At 36.9% G+C, this 16,692-nt stretch overlaps 1 protein-coding gene across 2 annotated transcripts in view; it reads left to right on the forward strand.

Moving 5' to 3' along the window:
* Zfpm2 (zinc finger protein, FOG family member 2) overlaps positions 1 to 16,692 on the forward strand; it is a 440,040-nt gene that overhangs the window by 108,368 nt on the left and 314,980 nt on the right. For both annotated transcript variants that reach the window (XM_028879292.2, XM_028879294.2), the window contains one exon: positions 5,751 to 5,852. In XM_028879292.2, the coding sequence (XP_028735125.1) occupies positions 5,751 to 5,852 (102 nt within the window). The remainder of the gene's footprint in view (positions 1 to 5,750; positions 5,853 to 16,692) is intronic.

Genomic DNA, 16,692 nt, shown 5'->3' on the forward strand with positions numbered 1-16,692 from the left:
GGAAGGGCTCTCAATACACTTATATCTTTTAAAAGAGCAACAAAAGCATTTAATCTTGCAGTAGAAAAACCATTAACTCCATAGTCATAATTTTAGAAATATTACAGATTTTGTTACTGCTTGGCATTTATTCAGTTTCATTCTTTTATGAATTACTCTCGGGATAGATATCCCAGTTCTCACATTAAGTATGTTTGTGCTTTGCTGAAAATCCACGGAACTGTCTATTCATGGGTATGTGAATAAAGAATTCAGAGAGTAAATGAGAGGATGTCAAACGCTTGCCCAGCTCCTCTGTCCCTCTCTTCTTTCTCTGCTGCTTTCCTTTTCCGACCACTAAAGCTTTTGGAGCAGCATACGAGCAAACCTGTCATTATTACCTTGGCTAGTAATTATTCATGACATTTGTCCTAAGCCATTCCATAGCCCTGATTTCAAAAATAGGAGAGTCAAAAATGGACTGAGAAAAAAGACAGCCAAAGGGCTGAGTTCCATTCAAGTCAAGAAGAAGCTGGAGTTGGGTTAATATCAAAATAAAATTCTATTTATAAATTTTCTATGAGAATAAAATACTGAAAGGAAAGAAGCAAGTGTCTTTTATAAGTGAAAAAATGGTGTTTCTTAAGAATACTTCAGAGATTTCATATTTGATTAAATTATTTTTAATCATTTCATTTTTCATTAGTAAAAAGATTAAAAATGAATTAGGTAAAAAACATTACCATAAAAATGAGAACTAGTTTCCTGAGATAAAGTTAGAAGATGAAAGGTCCAAAAGTTGAAAAATGTGACATATTTTAGTTATTAAATAGAAATAATGTGCTGAAAGCAATTAATTAGCAAATGTAATGATATTTCAGTAGGTTATGGTAAAAAGAATGAGACAAAAATCTAATTTCCTAACTGGTCAGTGAGCAATGGTTATTGATCAAGCATCAACGTGTAGTTGATTTTATTAAGTGCCAAGTAAAATAGGAAGCCTTAAAAAGTAATGATTAAAAAGATTAAGTCCATTAAACCTTTCATCTTAGTGTATAAGCATAATGAAGAAATGGGGTGTTAATGTGAGAATGAGAAAGTGACTCTCAGACCATATCTTGCAGTCTTTGTGGCTTGCCATGTAGAAGATGTCTGCAGAATCCTTTGTTGTTCCTCTCTGGTGGTCGGGATCAGACCCAGGGCCTCATCTGTGTTAAGCACACACTCGACTTCTGAGCTAAACCTGGAGCCCCAAGATTATATTCTTTTTTTTTTTGGTTTTTCGAAACAGGGTTTCTCTGTGTAGCTTTGCACCTTTCCTGGAACTCGCTTTGTAGACCAGGTTGGCCTCGAACTCACAGAGATCCGCCTGGCTCTGCCTCCCCAGTGCTGGGATTAAAGGCGTGAGCCACCACCACCCGGCAAGATTATATTCTTATATGTTAGAGTATGATCTTTGGAGTCAGCAAAACAAGGAATTGTATCTTGTCTCTAATGGTTTCTGTGTGTTGGAATCCTTTCATAGCTCTGTCCCTTGGCTTGTTTTTCTGAAGTATCTGAATACTAATTCCTGACAGAGCTGATAAGACAATGTTAATAGAGCTCTTAGCAGGGTATGCAGTGAGGGGCAGGGCAAAGACGTGGTGGCCCTGTTGAGGTTCAGTATAGAATCTGACTTTATGATAAGATTTGCACCTTACTAATATTCATGATTTCAACATCTGGCTCATGGGAGCTATGCAAATCAGTATAAAATAAACACTGGCCCATTTTATTTTCTATATTCACATGTGTCATTTCAGATGAGACTCTGTTTTGTATTCCTTCTTTTAGAAGACATAAAAAAGACTAAAGTTTTGCAATTTTTTAAATTTAATTTAATTCAATTTTACATATCAGCCACAGTTTCCCTTGTCCTCCCTCCCCTCTTCCCCCCAGTCCACCCCCCATTCCCATCTCCTCTAGGGCAAAGACTCCCCTGGGGATTCAGCTCAACCCGATAGATTCAGTCCAGGCAGGTCCAGTCCCCTCCTCCCAAGCTGAGCAAAGTGTCCCTGCATAAGCCCCAGGTTCCAAACAGCCAGCTCATGCACTGAGGACAGGTCCTGCCTGGGTGCCTCCCAAACAGATCAAGCTAATCAACTGTCTCACTTATCCAAAGGGCCTGATCCAGTTGGGGGCTCCTCAGCTACTGGTTCATAGTTCATGTGTTTCCACTAGTTTGACTATTTGTCCCTGTGCTTTTTCTAATCTTGGTCTCAACAATTCTTGCTCATACAAACCCTCCTCTTTCTCGCCAACTGGACTCCTGGAGCTCCACCTGGGGCCTGGCAGTGCATCTCTGGATGGCCAAACACCCTAATTGTCATGCTAGAAATCTCATCCAACGACTGAGGGAACCGGATGCAGAGAAGCTTTGCAATACTCCAAATCAGATTTAATTTTTGTAGTGAGATATGTAGTATACTTATCCAGTTTCTTAACATCTCAAGACAGGTTCAAAATGAAATACTGTTAAATGGGTATGATTAGCTATTTTTACAATAGCTCTCTAAATACTCTGATAATTATTTGCTTTTGCTCAAATACTGTGTGCTGTAAATGAAAACAAATCAGAACACTCAAAAATCAGAATTATCAGTATTTAGCATTGCTCCAGATGTTGGGGGCAAACTGAATGGAGGCATTACAGCTTTGATTTGGCAGTTAAGTGACATTCAATGAAAGAACTTGGCTACTTGAAATTATAAACTCACTCAAGCCCTTAATCAGTTAAATTAAAATGGTTCATTTTGAGCAGTTTAATAACATTGATAACAAATACCTGCTGACATGTTCTGTCATCCAAGCATTTCTTCACCTCCTAGACACTGGTGAAGGGATCACGGGTGAGTTTGTCCTGTGCTGAATAAAGAAATGGCTTCATTCACTTACCAGTCGCAGAGAAGTGGCCCTAAAATTTTCCTTCAGTATCTTCAAACACCATCGAACCTACTCTTACATAACTAAATATCCTACTTTAACCTTTTGCCAATTTCAAACTCACATTTTTCTCTACTAATATGATATCTCCTCTGTGGTATACTTTGTGGAGATGGCTCCTATTTCCAATCTGAACGTTGTTTCCAGTCATGGATCTTTAGGACACAAACTCCTCAGAGTTCAAAGTCAGCTGAGATCATGCCCTAAAACGTTAGGAGATTTATTTGTTCTTTTCCCCAGGAACCTCATGTGGTACCATGTGTTAGTTGCTACATCCACATGTTTTGATAACATTGTGAACTGCTCCTCTCACTTATCATGAGTACAAGTCTCTGTCCTTTCTAACTCTGATACACTACTCCAGAAATCATGTGTAGGAGCCATCGTTTTTATATTCTTGGTGGCCAACACAAGGCCTGTAAGGCATTGTTTTAGTGACTCGGCTCTTGTAAGGCCAGCAAGCATCAAAGTGCTTAGAGAAGTTCTTCTGTCCCAAGAGGCATTGGAGAGGATGCTGACGCAGGGACACGGGAGCTGCAGGTGAACACCGGACAGGAGCCAGTACTGACTGGAACCTCTCCTAGCAGCTGGAGACTGTCAAGGAAAAGGGGGTCTTTGCAGGACAAGCACATGGCCTTTCTCTTCTTGTGCGCTCTGTCTCTTAAGCTGCTGTCATTGCTTACACTGGCCGACTGCAACCAGAAGTCAGAAGATAAGGGGGTTCCCGACATGAGCGCTACACGGAAGAGTAGGGGAAAAAGAAAGGAATGTCCACTGAGTCCCCGCAAGAAAGATCAAGTGGAAAAGATCCAGCCTGTGGGAGATTCTAAGATTCTCTAGCCTGGCCAGCAGGATTCTAGTTATACCAGCCTGCTCGCTATATGACAGTCATTCAGTCTTCATTCATATGCAGGCAATCGTACTGGAAATTGAATACAAGGAGTGGCCTTGGTCTGATCTATCAAGGCAGATGATGTGCGTCTCCAGCTTACTAAACTGAATCTCTTTTTTGTCTTTATTGGGGTAACTTAGAGGTAACTTGAAGGGGAGAGAACAGGTAGGCAGCCAGGCTGGGGGGCTGAGAGGCAGTTGGTTAAGTTTAAGACTATCAGTATTTAGAGGTCATCAAGGCTACTTGTATATGTAGACAGAAAATCAGCCTCCTCTGGTCCTGAGAATGGAGAGCAGAACATGCCCCTTTGATATCCAGAAGATAATGGGTTGATGTGTTTATGGTCTTAAATGCAACTTTCAAGTGGAGCATAGAAGATTGGAACATCACACTTATTATTGAGCCTCTGTACCTTTCTTGTGCCTCTGTGACCTTGTCTCACATTCTTATTTGTGAATGAACTCTCTGTAATGACTTCTACAGTTCCAGTAAGGAACTCACTTTCTGCATATAGCCTACTGAGCCTATCAGAGCTCCTTAATCACAGAAGATAGCTTCTGGAAATATGTAGCTAATGGAAAGAATGGATACTTTCATCAGTATTCTTTCCAATCATACTGAAAGCCACTCAGTTTCAAAAGAGTTTTCATAAGGTTTATGGTGTTTTTAATGGTATGCTTTATTCTGCATCATCCACCAAAGCAGTTTTGTTGCACTGAACTCAAAAAGTGGTAGGTTTCTCTTAAAGAATAGGATTCAGGCTTTTCTCATTTTCCTTACCTTTATTCCAGGTTTTAGAATTAATTCATATTGTGAAGCTACAAGGTGTGGGGAGGAGAGAAGCAAAACCTATAATGTTTAAGGATCAAAACTCATACTAACATCACATTAATGTCAAGAATAGTAATGGTTTCCTAAAATTTATATTTTGTATGTCAATTTTAAAATTACAAGTTACAGTACATTTCTACATTTTGTATAGAGATTCAAGTTCTTATAGAAATCTGAGTGACTAGGTGAAAAGTAACTACAGAATACTTCAAAGGAAGGTAGATAGGCCATTTAAGTTTAAATATTAGCATTATTAGGTTCAAAGTATAGTAGGCATTATTTCAATACTGTTTTTGTGTGTGTATCTGCATTTCTTGGTATTTATAATATTACAAGTTAAGATTCTAAAACTTAGAGTTTTACTTTAAAACACAGTTGTATTGGTAATGTTTCCTCTTTCCCTGCATCTCAATTCTTGCTCAAGACATATGGGATTTTTTATTTGGTTGCTTGCTTGCTTTCACTTTTCATGTGAAGTGAAAGCATGAAATTATGGGTAATTTGAAGCATAGGTTTAACTTGACATTGACTTTTGTTGTGACAAATGGAGTCACTAGCTTGTATCTCATGCTAATCATTTAATTATGCCTCTTAAAACTTCCCTTTAAGAGAAATAGCACCAAGTTTTAGAAGCATATGGGAAGAATAAAAATCTTCCAATAATCTATACCCACCCCAAACCAGGAAAGCAACATATTCTATGAAATTGAATTTAGCTTTCTGTATTATGCCTAGAAAATTACAATTTGGAAATAAGGTCACTATGGGTTTTTTGTATCCAAGGTATTCAGAAGCACTATACATTGCTATCTGATTTTTTTTTTTATATATAATAATAACTCTGAGGTAAGATATATATGCAAATTTTCTCCATTATTTATAGTACTTAGCTTCATTTATTTATTGACAAATATTGGTAGCTTTCTTTATTTTTAAGCTATGAGAGCTAGAGATACCAAAATAATTCCTTGTGGACATTTTTGCTGGTAAATTAGAGAGAATGTGACAGGATGTTGTCTTACAGAGGACTTTGGTCATTCTTCCTTTCTCTGTTGATATATTTCAGGTGATGATGAAGGTACCCAGCAGCCAGCAGAATCAGATGGGGACAGCCATTCTGACAAACCCGGACAGCCTGGAGTAGACACAGATGACTGGGATGGGCCAGGTAGGACAGAGAATAGAAATTCAACCCACTTCCACTTTTTATTAGGATTTCACATTTTTCCTTTTAAATTTTGTATAGGAAGGAGAGGTGGAAAAATAAAATATAAATAGCTTGTAAAACTTTTAACAGATTTTAAACTCAAATTGAAAATCATCCATGGGCTGTGTGTGTGTGTGTGTGTGTGTGTGTGTGTGTGTGTGTGTGTGTATGTGTGTGTGTGTGTGTGTGTGTGTGTGTGCATGCTGGCTATGTGGGAGTTTGAGTAAACATCATTATTTAAATAAGAAAACTTTAAAAACCAGTGTTACCTCAGCTTGAGGTCTCTATCTTTTCTTTTTTCATTCTTACATAAAGTTAGTCAATTCTATTTGCTTGCTCTTTCAACAGAGAATCTTTTAGCTACATCCAAATTCAAATCAGGCTCAGTTTGCAAGCTTACAAATCAGTCGGTAACAATACCACTTCAAAGAACTGTCATTTCCCTTTAGTTCTGTTGGGAGTCACAGATGGAGCCTCAGCATTTATTTAGACATTGAGTCACAATTCACAGTTCTCTCCCTTTGGTTCAAGGTTCTGGCAACCCTGTCACCTTTATGAATAAAATTAAATGGGCTCTAAAGGGCCTTATATTTGCTCATTTCAGGAAAAACAAAAGACGAATCAAAACAATATTAATGAGTCATAAATATATACTGTTTATAATAACAACACTGTAGGAAATGACCTTATTGTTTATTGCTAAATAATTCATAATTTACGATAGGCTTAAAAATGGAGACTATCATGTCTTTAGGCTTTTAGGATATAAGTGAGTTTTGAAATAGTTTCAGCCTTCATTTCCAAAGCACTAACCTTTTTCATTAAGAAAGATCGCTATATTTCAATCACATTTTCACCCTTGCATGACTTTGCAAATTGCCCTCTGCTGTGCAAGGGAAAGAGAGGAAATCCAGTGGTAATTTTCTGAAACCAGCAGCTGGAAAATGTAATGCAAACAAAAATGAAGATACAGGATATCTGATTATTATGATGTCATTTCTAATGTTATTCATGATACATGCAAATGTTTGTAGTCTACACACTATAGCATAATGCTATACAAGAGTCTGGACCCAGCTTTATTATATTTTAAAATATCACAGAAACATGTTTTAAGAGATTTTAATGCATTAGTTTAAATGCAAACTTCTGGTATTTGCATTTTATTGCATATCTTTCCTGGCTCCTCAATGTGGGGGTATTTTCTTAGAATAATTAGAAACTAATATCTTTTCAAATAATTAGAAACTAATATCTTTTCAAAAAATCCTAACTTTATTATGAGGCTACTATAAAACTTGAAAGGGTTATAATATAGGGATACATGATCTTTTATTTATTACAATCATTTGCTAATATAAATAAATATTTGTATTTAGAAGGTATTTTAGATGTTTCTATTTGAAAAATGATACATTCGGTCACATGTTTGTTTTGGGCAAATTGGTGGAATCCGGCTTCCCTCTTTGTGCCTAGGGCTCATTGCCTTCCCAGTTGTGTGACCGTCAGGAAGCAACAGTGTCCTTTGCTGCTGAGCATGCTCAGAATAGCTGATGCCGTATTTGGGGAGCTTTTGCTGAAAGGATACTATTAATAGTTGGAGACATTGAGTAAAGAATGATGCTTGTCATTCAGGTGTGTTGTTCAGTTTCTGTTTAAATTAACTTACATGTTTCACTGAATGTATTATTTTTTGCAATGTGGATTTGGTACAGATATTGCTGTGTTCTGTACAATACGGGAATGTGTCAAAATTTTTAGGGAAAATATATGTCTCTTTTATGCTTATAAGACCTGCCACCCCTGTATATTATAAGGTGAATACTGCATTTTTCTCCATTGCTACTTCTGGCAGGGGAAGGCTGTCTCACTTTGAAACTCCTTGAAATAATGAGGTTAGCCCATAACAACAGAATCTCTCTGATGTTTGTATGTTTGTTGCTTTTCTGGTAGCATGCTCATTGATTTCATTCATTTGGGAGAGTCTATGAAAGAAAGGAAGGCATTTTTGCAACCTTTTGCTACTTAAATATCAATTGTTTCAATGTTGGTAACTATGATGTTTTTGCTCACTGGAGTGCTTTGGGACTTTACACTTGTATCAAAGAGAAGAATTTCCAGCATTTGGTGACAGTTCCAAACTTAGGAGATAGTGCGTCCAGATTCCAAACTAAGTCCTGGGTGAGGATTAGCTTTCCCCTGGACTTGTTAATTTCCACCTGCGGGATCTGTGGAACACTGCTTCATTTCCTGGTGCTGTATATTCATCTGCAAAGTGCAGAAAATGTTACTGATATCTCCAAAACTGCACCAGCTCAGAATCATAAGGCATTAATGTTTTTTTTTTTCCTTACAGTTTTGCAACTGCTGTGTCTCAAAGGTTTTTAAATGTCCCACAGAGTATCTAAGACCCTGAAGGGTAAAGTTAGGTGGTACTAAACATTAGTTTTGCCTTTGTCACAAATCATTGCTTGAGACATCTCATATTGGACCAGTTTGATTTCAAGGTCTCCTAATTTCACACCCCTACTTCCCAATGCTGACACTTATCCTAAGAGTGACAGTTTTCTATAAAAATAGAACAGAATCAAAGAATGTAGAAATTATCTAAGGAATTTGAAGCATAGTACTGACATCATTTAAGATGGATCGGGATTTATCTTATTTTTATGGAGTTTGATTGAAGACGACTGCATAACCTTCCTTGATGGCTTGAGTTCAATAATGAATCAACTCTGTCTGAGAGATTCTATTTTTATAAAATGCAAATTCTCCCATGTAAGAAAGTTATCCTTTGTTTGTCGTTCGGTGAAAAGGTACACTCCGAAGTCATAACTATTCACACCTTTGTTAGCTTCTACCTGGAACCTAAACAATCAAAGGAAATGATGTTTGTAAGGAGCTAGGCTGAGGAATTTTTCAGTGTTGCAGTGTTTGTAACTCTTATGTAAGCAGCATGAATCATTTAAGTTTGGAAAGCCAGAAGCACACTCTTAGGAAGGCCAAAATAAAAGTCATTACCTCATCATGTCAGCATTTCATATATCTATTTTTCAAGTTCATTGTTTCCCTTGCTTTTAAAGATGTTATCCTGACACTTCTGTGGAGTGTATCGTATAGTGCTTGCTGCTCAGTCTTAATGCTGTATTCACCAGTATTATTCTTACATTATTTGTCTTCTTTCAAAATAAGTGTCTCTTTTTCATTAGCCTCATGAAATTTTTATTTTGTCTGAGCCGCAGGTTCTTTGTTTTAACCAACATTTATACTCATTTAATTGCATGTTTAATCCTTCGATGGATGTTTTTTGTGGATTGATAGTGAAGAGCTCCGGCAAGCAATGTAAAAAGACTGCATGACACCTGCCTGCAATCGCTTCTCTTAACACTGTTCCTCTTCTTTAATTGATCATAGACTGGTCACTAAAGCAATAATTAAGCATCCTTTATCCTTGAAAGCAGAGCACAGTCTATACTACAGAACAAAGTGTTTACACAGTTTAGAGTTAGACAGACCTAAGATAATAGTGATATTTATGGCCTCATGTGTTGGCTTGTTCAACAGACAGTCCTCAGTTTCTTTATCTCTGAAATGGGTATAGTGATATCTGGTTAGCACATTTTTATGAAGATGAACTTTGAAAGAGATAAACTGAACACGGTTTCCAACACCACACTTGCTGGGATTCAGTGCTGGCAGTCTTCTTCTGCCTGTCTGTGGCCCCTGGAAAAATGTTTTCAGCATGGTCCTCTCAGACCAGCCAATGCTTGAAATATTGATCTTATCTTGGAAATACCACTCATATCTCTGTCTTTTTCATAAGTCTTCAGAGCTACTTTGCAAGGCCGGTCTGGAGTACTGATTTATGGATTGGGATTTAGGAACTTGGTAGAAGGGTCAGCAGCATACTTGTAAACCCATTGTCATCTCTGAGAGAAGCTCCGCAGCAACCGCACCTCACCTAGATCAACTCAGGATGCCAACAGTCTGCTTCCGTCCTTAAACTTGGCTTCTTCTCACACTTGCAAACAGTGAATAATTTGCTTCTCTTTCATAGTATCAAGTGAGTGTTATCATAATGTGTCTGCAAATGCAAGTTTTCAAACCATGTGTATTCACGTACACCTATACAGATAAAAATTTTGACAAAGCAGCTATTTGCTATTCTTGGCACAACTTTTATTTCAATTGATCTTCATATTTAGGTATTAAACCTGTGATCATATAGATGAAATGAAGCAAAAAATCCAGTCCTGAATTGACAATTTAATAAGTGAAAAGTTACACTGTAATACCATTTAAAATTATACATAATAAAACATCAGAACTTTCTGCTGTCTATTATAGGTAAGTTATTTTGGGAAAATGTCAGGAACTGTATAACAAATATATTTTCCCTGTGTATTTCTTGGGTGGCCTTGCTATAACTAATAATATGACTCAGAGCAAGTTAATACTGCTCTGTGGCCTTAGTGCTTATAAATCAGGCTAATAACAATAACTACCTCGTTAATGAGATTTTGCATGTAAAGCATGGAGCTCAGTGTTTCAGAAGCACTCAATAAATCACTCTTAATATTGATTTTACTATCACTTTGGCAATTGTGCCTCAGTAGCTGTGACAATGCTTTCTATAGAAGTCTTCATTAAACATTAGTACAGTGAATTAATTTTGCAAAATGATCTTGCTCTATAACAAAACATCATAATGTTATGTTTACTCTGCTCTAGTCTTCCTGACTTGAAACATAATTCAGATAGAGAATTTTGAGTGTAAATACATTTTGAAGAATAATTGCACAGGACAAAGTCAAGTGTGTGTACTTGTTGCACAGAGACCGAACATTGTTTAGGAAATCCTTACTAAGTTACCTCTTATGCTGTTGTTCAGGACTTTGGGTGTATGAAGGTGATTGGGTTTTCTCTGCTTTGTGTCTGAAATGGACCTAGCAAGAAGGGAAGCTGTTTTGCATGATGTGGAATGGTAGCTAGAAGACCACTGGGAGGAGAAGCACACACTTGATGATAGTTCTCTCACCCCCGCCTCTTTACAGTCCAAAGAAGGGCTTGAAGATTACAGTTCTGATTGCGTTTTCTTTTTGATTGGGAAAATGTGGTAGATATAAGATCTGGGAAATGCCATTTGAAGTAAATTAACAGACACCTATGAAACATAGTTAACCATAGATATAGTCTGACAGTAAGAAGAATATTGTGCGAAGCGGGGAAATCGTAGAATGACTGTGTATTACGCTGACAGTGAATTGGTATTATCTCTGTTATCAGATAATGCAGTTATCATTAATTTTCACATTTGCATTTCAATCTTTGGAAGGAAATGACTCTTGCCGGATGAAGATAAGAGTTCTGTACCACTATAATGAACCATCATTTTATCCCAAGGCTTTGTGTCCATATGAAAATGAGGCAAGGGAGAGAGAGAGAGAGACAGACAGAGAGAGAGACAGAGACAGAGACAGACAGAGACAGAGGAAGAGACAGACAGAGGGAGAGGATAATTGTGTATGGGAGGGCCTCAGAAAAATATTGTTATAACATGTCAAAAATTCCTGCAGACTTTTGAGTCGTCTGTGAAACAAGAGGGGTAAAAATAAATCTTCTGTCGTGGAGTTAAGTGGATATGGGATTAAAGATGAAAGCCTAACTCCACGGAACAGAATGCCACATGAACAGAGTGTGAAAGTTCTCTTGATCTTTTCAGCTCTTTTCGGTTTGCACTCTCACACAGAATTAGGACATGCATAAATTAAAAACAAAAAAAAAAGTAAAGATAGGTTGCATCACTGTTTGGAAAGACACCAAGCAATGAAGAACTACATAAAATGCACCATTTACTTACTATCATAATTTGTACCAAGCTATATGAGACTACAAATTAAGAATATTTTGATAATGATTTACTGTAGGTTTGGCTAGCACTGAATTTATTTATACAAGTTTAATTCAGAAATTCATGTTAAAGGGTGATGAACTCAAATTTAATTTTCTTTAGGCATTTCTCTGCAAGGACCTTTCCTAAAACACATAATTGGAAAACCAATACAGTCTTAAATTTCATAGCTATATCATAGTTCCTGAAATGTGTGACAGCAGATTCCGTCTCAGAATTTTATACTTTTTCATCAATGATACATTTCCTAATCTGCTTTTGCAGTAGAAGTTACTTAACTAAAGTGTAATTCTTACCTCATCTCTAAAATTTATACATCGATGCTCTTGTTAGTTGAGTTCTGTCTCCCCAAAATTATGATGCCAAAGTTTCAACTCTAGCACTCAGAGTGTGGTGACCTTTAGGAAAAGGAATATTGAAGAAATGAATAATTGATGAAGTTAGGGTCATAGCGGAGTAGGAGAATTAATCTAATCCATGTCCTTTTAAGATATAGAACTGTAGGGACAAATGAGCAGAGACAGACAGGTGTGCTGATACATACACACACACACACACACACACACACACACGCACACACAATACACACATGTGCACACACTTGTACACACAAGCACACATGTACACACACATACACAATATACACATGTGCACACACCTGTACACACAAGCACACACTCGTGTGCACACATGTACACACCTGTACACACACACACACACACACACACACACACACACACACTGTATTATACGAAGATGAAGGTGGGTCTTCAATAAAACAGATAATGCTAGAGATTACTAGTATATCTACAAAAGCTATGAGGAGGGCATGTCTGTGGGAACTAACGCCGCCAGTACATTGTTCATGAACATCTAGCTTTCAAAACTGCGAGAAGATAGATTATGTTATTTAAGCTACCCAAGTTTTGGGACTTTGGTATGCTTGCCATAGCCTTACACACCCCTAGGACAAAAGAAATCAAAGGCACATAATTAGAAAGGAATTGTGTTAGAAGTTACTAATATGATTAGCTGTGTTGCTCACTGTAAATTTTAGTTAATTTGCTTAACCAGAGTGTCTTCAAAATAGATGCATCATTTTATCAAAACTATATTTGTAACCTCTGAAAGCCATGATGAAGGAACATCATTAAAAATATAGGTGTGCTGTTACTTGAAGGGCTTAGGGAGAACCCCTGAAGTTCCTCTAAGAAACTCGGCTTCCGTAGCCTTGTTAGTACTGTTAGGACACTGGTCCATGCTAATGAAACCAGGAGCGTGTGAATGGCTTACACAGGTGAAACACTAGCTGGCGAAGTCTCAACAGAAAAGTGGAGGAAGAGGAGTCCTTGGGGGAACAAAAGGGAGTCGGAGTCGTCAGAGGAGTTAAGGAAAGCAAGGAAAATGGGATTTTTTTTTTTTTCAGAAGAAGGGAATGATGCTTGATTCCCACCCTGGACAGCTGTTAAAATTGCTTTAAATTTAGTGACATGTAGTGTTTGAGATTTTTCTCTAGGAAAATAAGGTAGACTTAGGTGAAAGGACAAAAGCGAGTACATGTAATCAAATATAGTAAACAACTCTTATCCTGCCAGGCAATCTTGGTAAGTATTTGGGCTTTTTTGAAAATATTTATTCACTAGTAAAATCATTTATTACTTTTTATTTCTGCCTAAAAGTTTCCTGAATGTCATAATTTAGAGATGTGTTTTCTGTTTTACCTGTAATGTACATATACAATTACCATATGTAATTTAATGTAAGCATTGGTTCCTATGTTACTTATTTTGAATCAATTATTTATCCTTTTTCATAGATTACTTTAGAGTTGAATTTTATTTATTCCCCTTGCAATGTATTTAGACTATTTCTTTCATTTTAAACTTTAACAATTTCAGCCTTAATTTCCCAATAAATTTGGTTTGCCATCATATGAGTTTTCCGAATTTTATGATTTCAACATAAGTAATATAGATTTGGTCGTATTGTATTGTATAATAATGTTTCAAGCCTTGTTTTAGAGTGATACTTGGACTCATGGCTCATTCAGTCACGAATAGAATTGATATATGCATACCACATATTTTGCTTCTTCCCCCACACTTTTGCAGAGCTACACTAATTCATTAACCTAGTTAGTTCTTGAAGAAGAACCCTGTGCCAGAAAAAAAGATAATAGACTCAAGATTATATTTAACATAGCTCAGATCACAAAGGATAAGACGGACTTGGTGACTAAAGTACAGGGATGTGGTTAATGTTGTGGTGGTTTGACGAGGAATGGCCTCTGTAGACTCATGTGTTTGAATGCTTGACTCATAGGGAGTGGCACTATTAGGAGGTGTGGCCTTGTTGGAGGAAGTGTGTCACTGTGGAGGCAGGCTTTGACATGTCCTATGCTCAAATTATGCCCAGTGTGGTACACAGTCTCCTTCTGCTGCCTGTGGATCCAGATATAGAACTCTCAGCTCCTTCTCCAGCACCATGTCTGCCTGCATGCCACCATGCCATGCCATGACTATAAATGGACTAAACCTTTGAAACTGTAAGCCAGCCCCAATTAAATGTTATCCTTTATGAGAATTGCCATTGTCTCGCTGTCTCTTCACAATAATAGAAACCCTAACTAAGACAAGGAGTGCAATGATAATAGAAATGAAAGAAAGTCCCCTAGGGCCAACAAATACCAATGATAATGAAGATGCTAATGGGGCACTGTTTTCTGGAGGGAGGGCAGGAAAGGACTACTGATGCCGATAATAAGATGTGATGCTGATTTAATTACACATGCAACAATGACCCCTTCATTTGGTCTCAAGGAAGTGATACATTCTTATTGGGCCCACTTGAATTGTTATTGATAAATAAAAAAAATGTGAACTATAATTCCAGCATGTGTGATAATCATGCTGCATTTAGCCCATGTGGCAGCTCCGGACATGTCTATAAAGCGACTGACTAACTAGTCTTCCTAGAACTGTCCTGCCTGATGAATGAAGACTATGAAGAAGGGAAACTGTATCTGTAAACCACACAGGGATCCCAGATGAAGACATGAGGCTGCTTGCTAAAATCTTTCCTATTTGCAAACCACTAAGACAAATGGAACGGTTTGGTAAATGTCAGCTAAGGAATGGTGATGAAATCTAATTGTAACTTACTTGGAAATTAAGTTGCTCAGCAGAGCCTCAGGTTCTGGGTTGATGATGCATGGTATCTGAAGGCAAGGATGGTTCTTGGAGTTCCTTGGAGAGTCTGAAGGGAACAGAGAGGGGAAGCTAAATGGGGAGAGTGTGGCCGCCTTGCAGATACCAGAATTTTTGGCAAAATTCCCATGGCAAAATTTGCCTAATTTTAGATGGATTTAAATACAAAATACTGTATGCTTTTGATTTCTAAATGCTAATATGGTCACATATATGAAAACAACTAAAAGAACATGATGGCCTCCAAGCCTAAGTTTATATGTGAGTAATGCACTAACAACAAAGATGGTTGTTTTCTCGTGGTACTAACACCAAGTCTTCTTACTTACTTCAACTAACTCCCTGTGTACAAAGTCACAAACCTTCCTGATTGAATGAGCATTTAACGAATTCTTTTGTTCTTTCTCATTAACATTTTCATAATAATCAACGGGAGTCCATTTATGAACCTGTATGTAATTGTGACCAAATGCAATATAACAAAGATATTGTAATAAGAGTGGGAGCATGTTATTTCTTACAGAATTAAGTAGATCGCAAGCTACACTGACAGCATCCATTTAGAGGAGGTGTTTTTAAATAAACGGTCCCTTGTGTAGCTGTATGATATTTTAGGCATACTTTTATGTCAAAACAAGAGGGCAAAAGCAAGTGAAAAGGAAAGAAAATAAAGCAGGAAGTACATTCTGTCTTTTTCTTTCTGTGACCTCTCCCACTTTTTTTCTTTTAAAATGGAGGTTACTCTAGAATGTTCCTGTATTTTTCCTTCCAGGACATTTTATATTACCCTGTAAACTGAATAAAAAGAGGGAGCTGGGCTTGTGAACAATAATTACAGTAATGTGGTTAAAGCAACAGTTATTTAATAGGCTAATAAATGAAATATTAAAAAAATCATAGCCCATCATTTCTTATACCATAACTGAAGAAAACAAATCTTAAAACTGTTTTCTTATTATAGCAGAAGTCTGTTAAGTGACCCTTATATTAGAAACTATGAGGCAGACAGTAACAAGGATCTTGCACACTGTGTTTGGGAGCCCTTTGTCACTGGTCAGAGGGGATGTCAGAGCTAAGCAGAGGGGCAGGTTGGGGCATATCTGCATATGTAAATGTGACTGATTTCCTTCACTGAGCTAAACATAAGTAATGTTACTCATGGTTACGTGAACAAAATGGACCATATTTATTCAAGAAAAAAGTTCTTTTTTTTTTCATTTTTACCAAAAACAAAATTTTAACTATTTCAAGTTATGAAATGTAATGATGTTATCTACATCTTGCTTTAAATTTAAAAATAAATGTGTTTTTCCAAAGCAGCTATTTACATTCTCATAAATGATGTATAATGCAGGAAAAAGATGTATTGATTGTGTTAGATAATTTTGAAAAAGTACAAATTACTCATTCATGTAAAACCATAATTACAATTCTGTGGCAAACTTAATTTTCCATAAAACAGGATTTTTTCTTTCACAAAATGTGAGGAAAGAATTTTATGAACTCACATAGCTTTAGCCTACCATTCCTTTCTAGCAACCCATAATTAATATACCAAACACTTGAGCATATTTCATAAGTAAATAGAAGTTGTTAGCACATCCTTCTGGATTTTGCTAATTCTTTACCTTTAAAAAGAAACAATGAAGTGGCAAAAGTAGATGTGAGACCCAGTATTTCAATC

The sequence above is a fragment of the Peromyscus leucopus genome, chromosome 20, assembly GCF_004664715.2.
Source record: "Peromyscus leucopus breed LL Stock chromosome 20, UCI_PerLeu_2.1, whole genome shotgun sequence".
NCBI classification, from domain to species: domain Eukaryota; kingdom Metazoa; phylum Chordata; class Mammalia; order Rodentia; family Cricetidae; genus Peromyscus; species Peromyscus leucopus.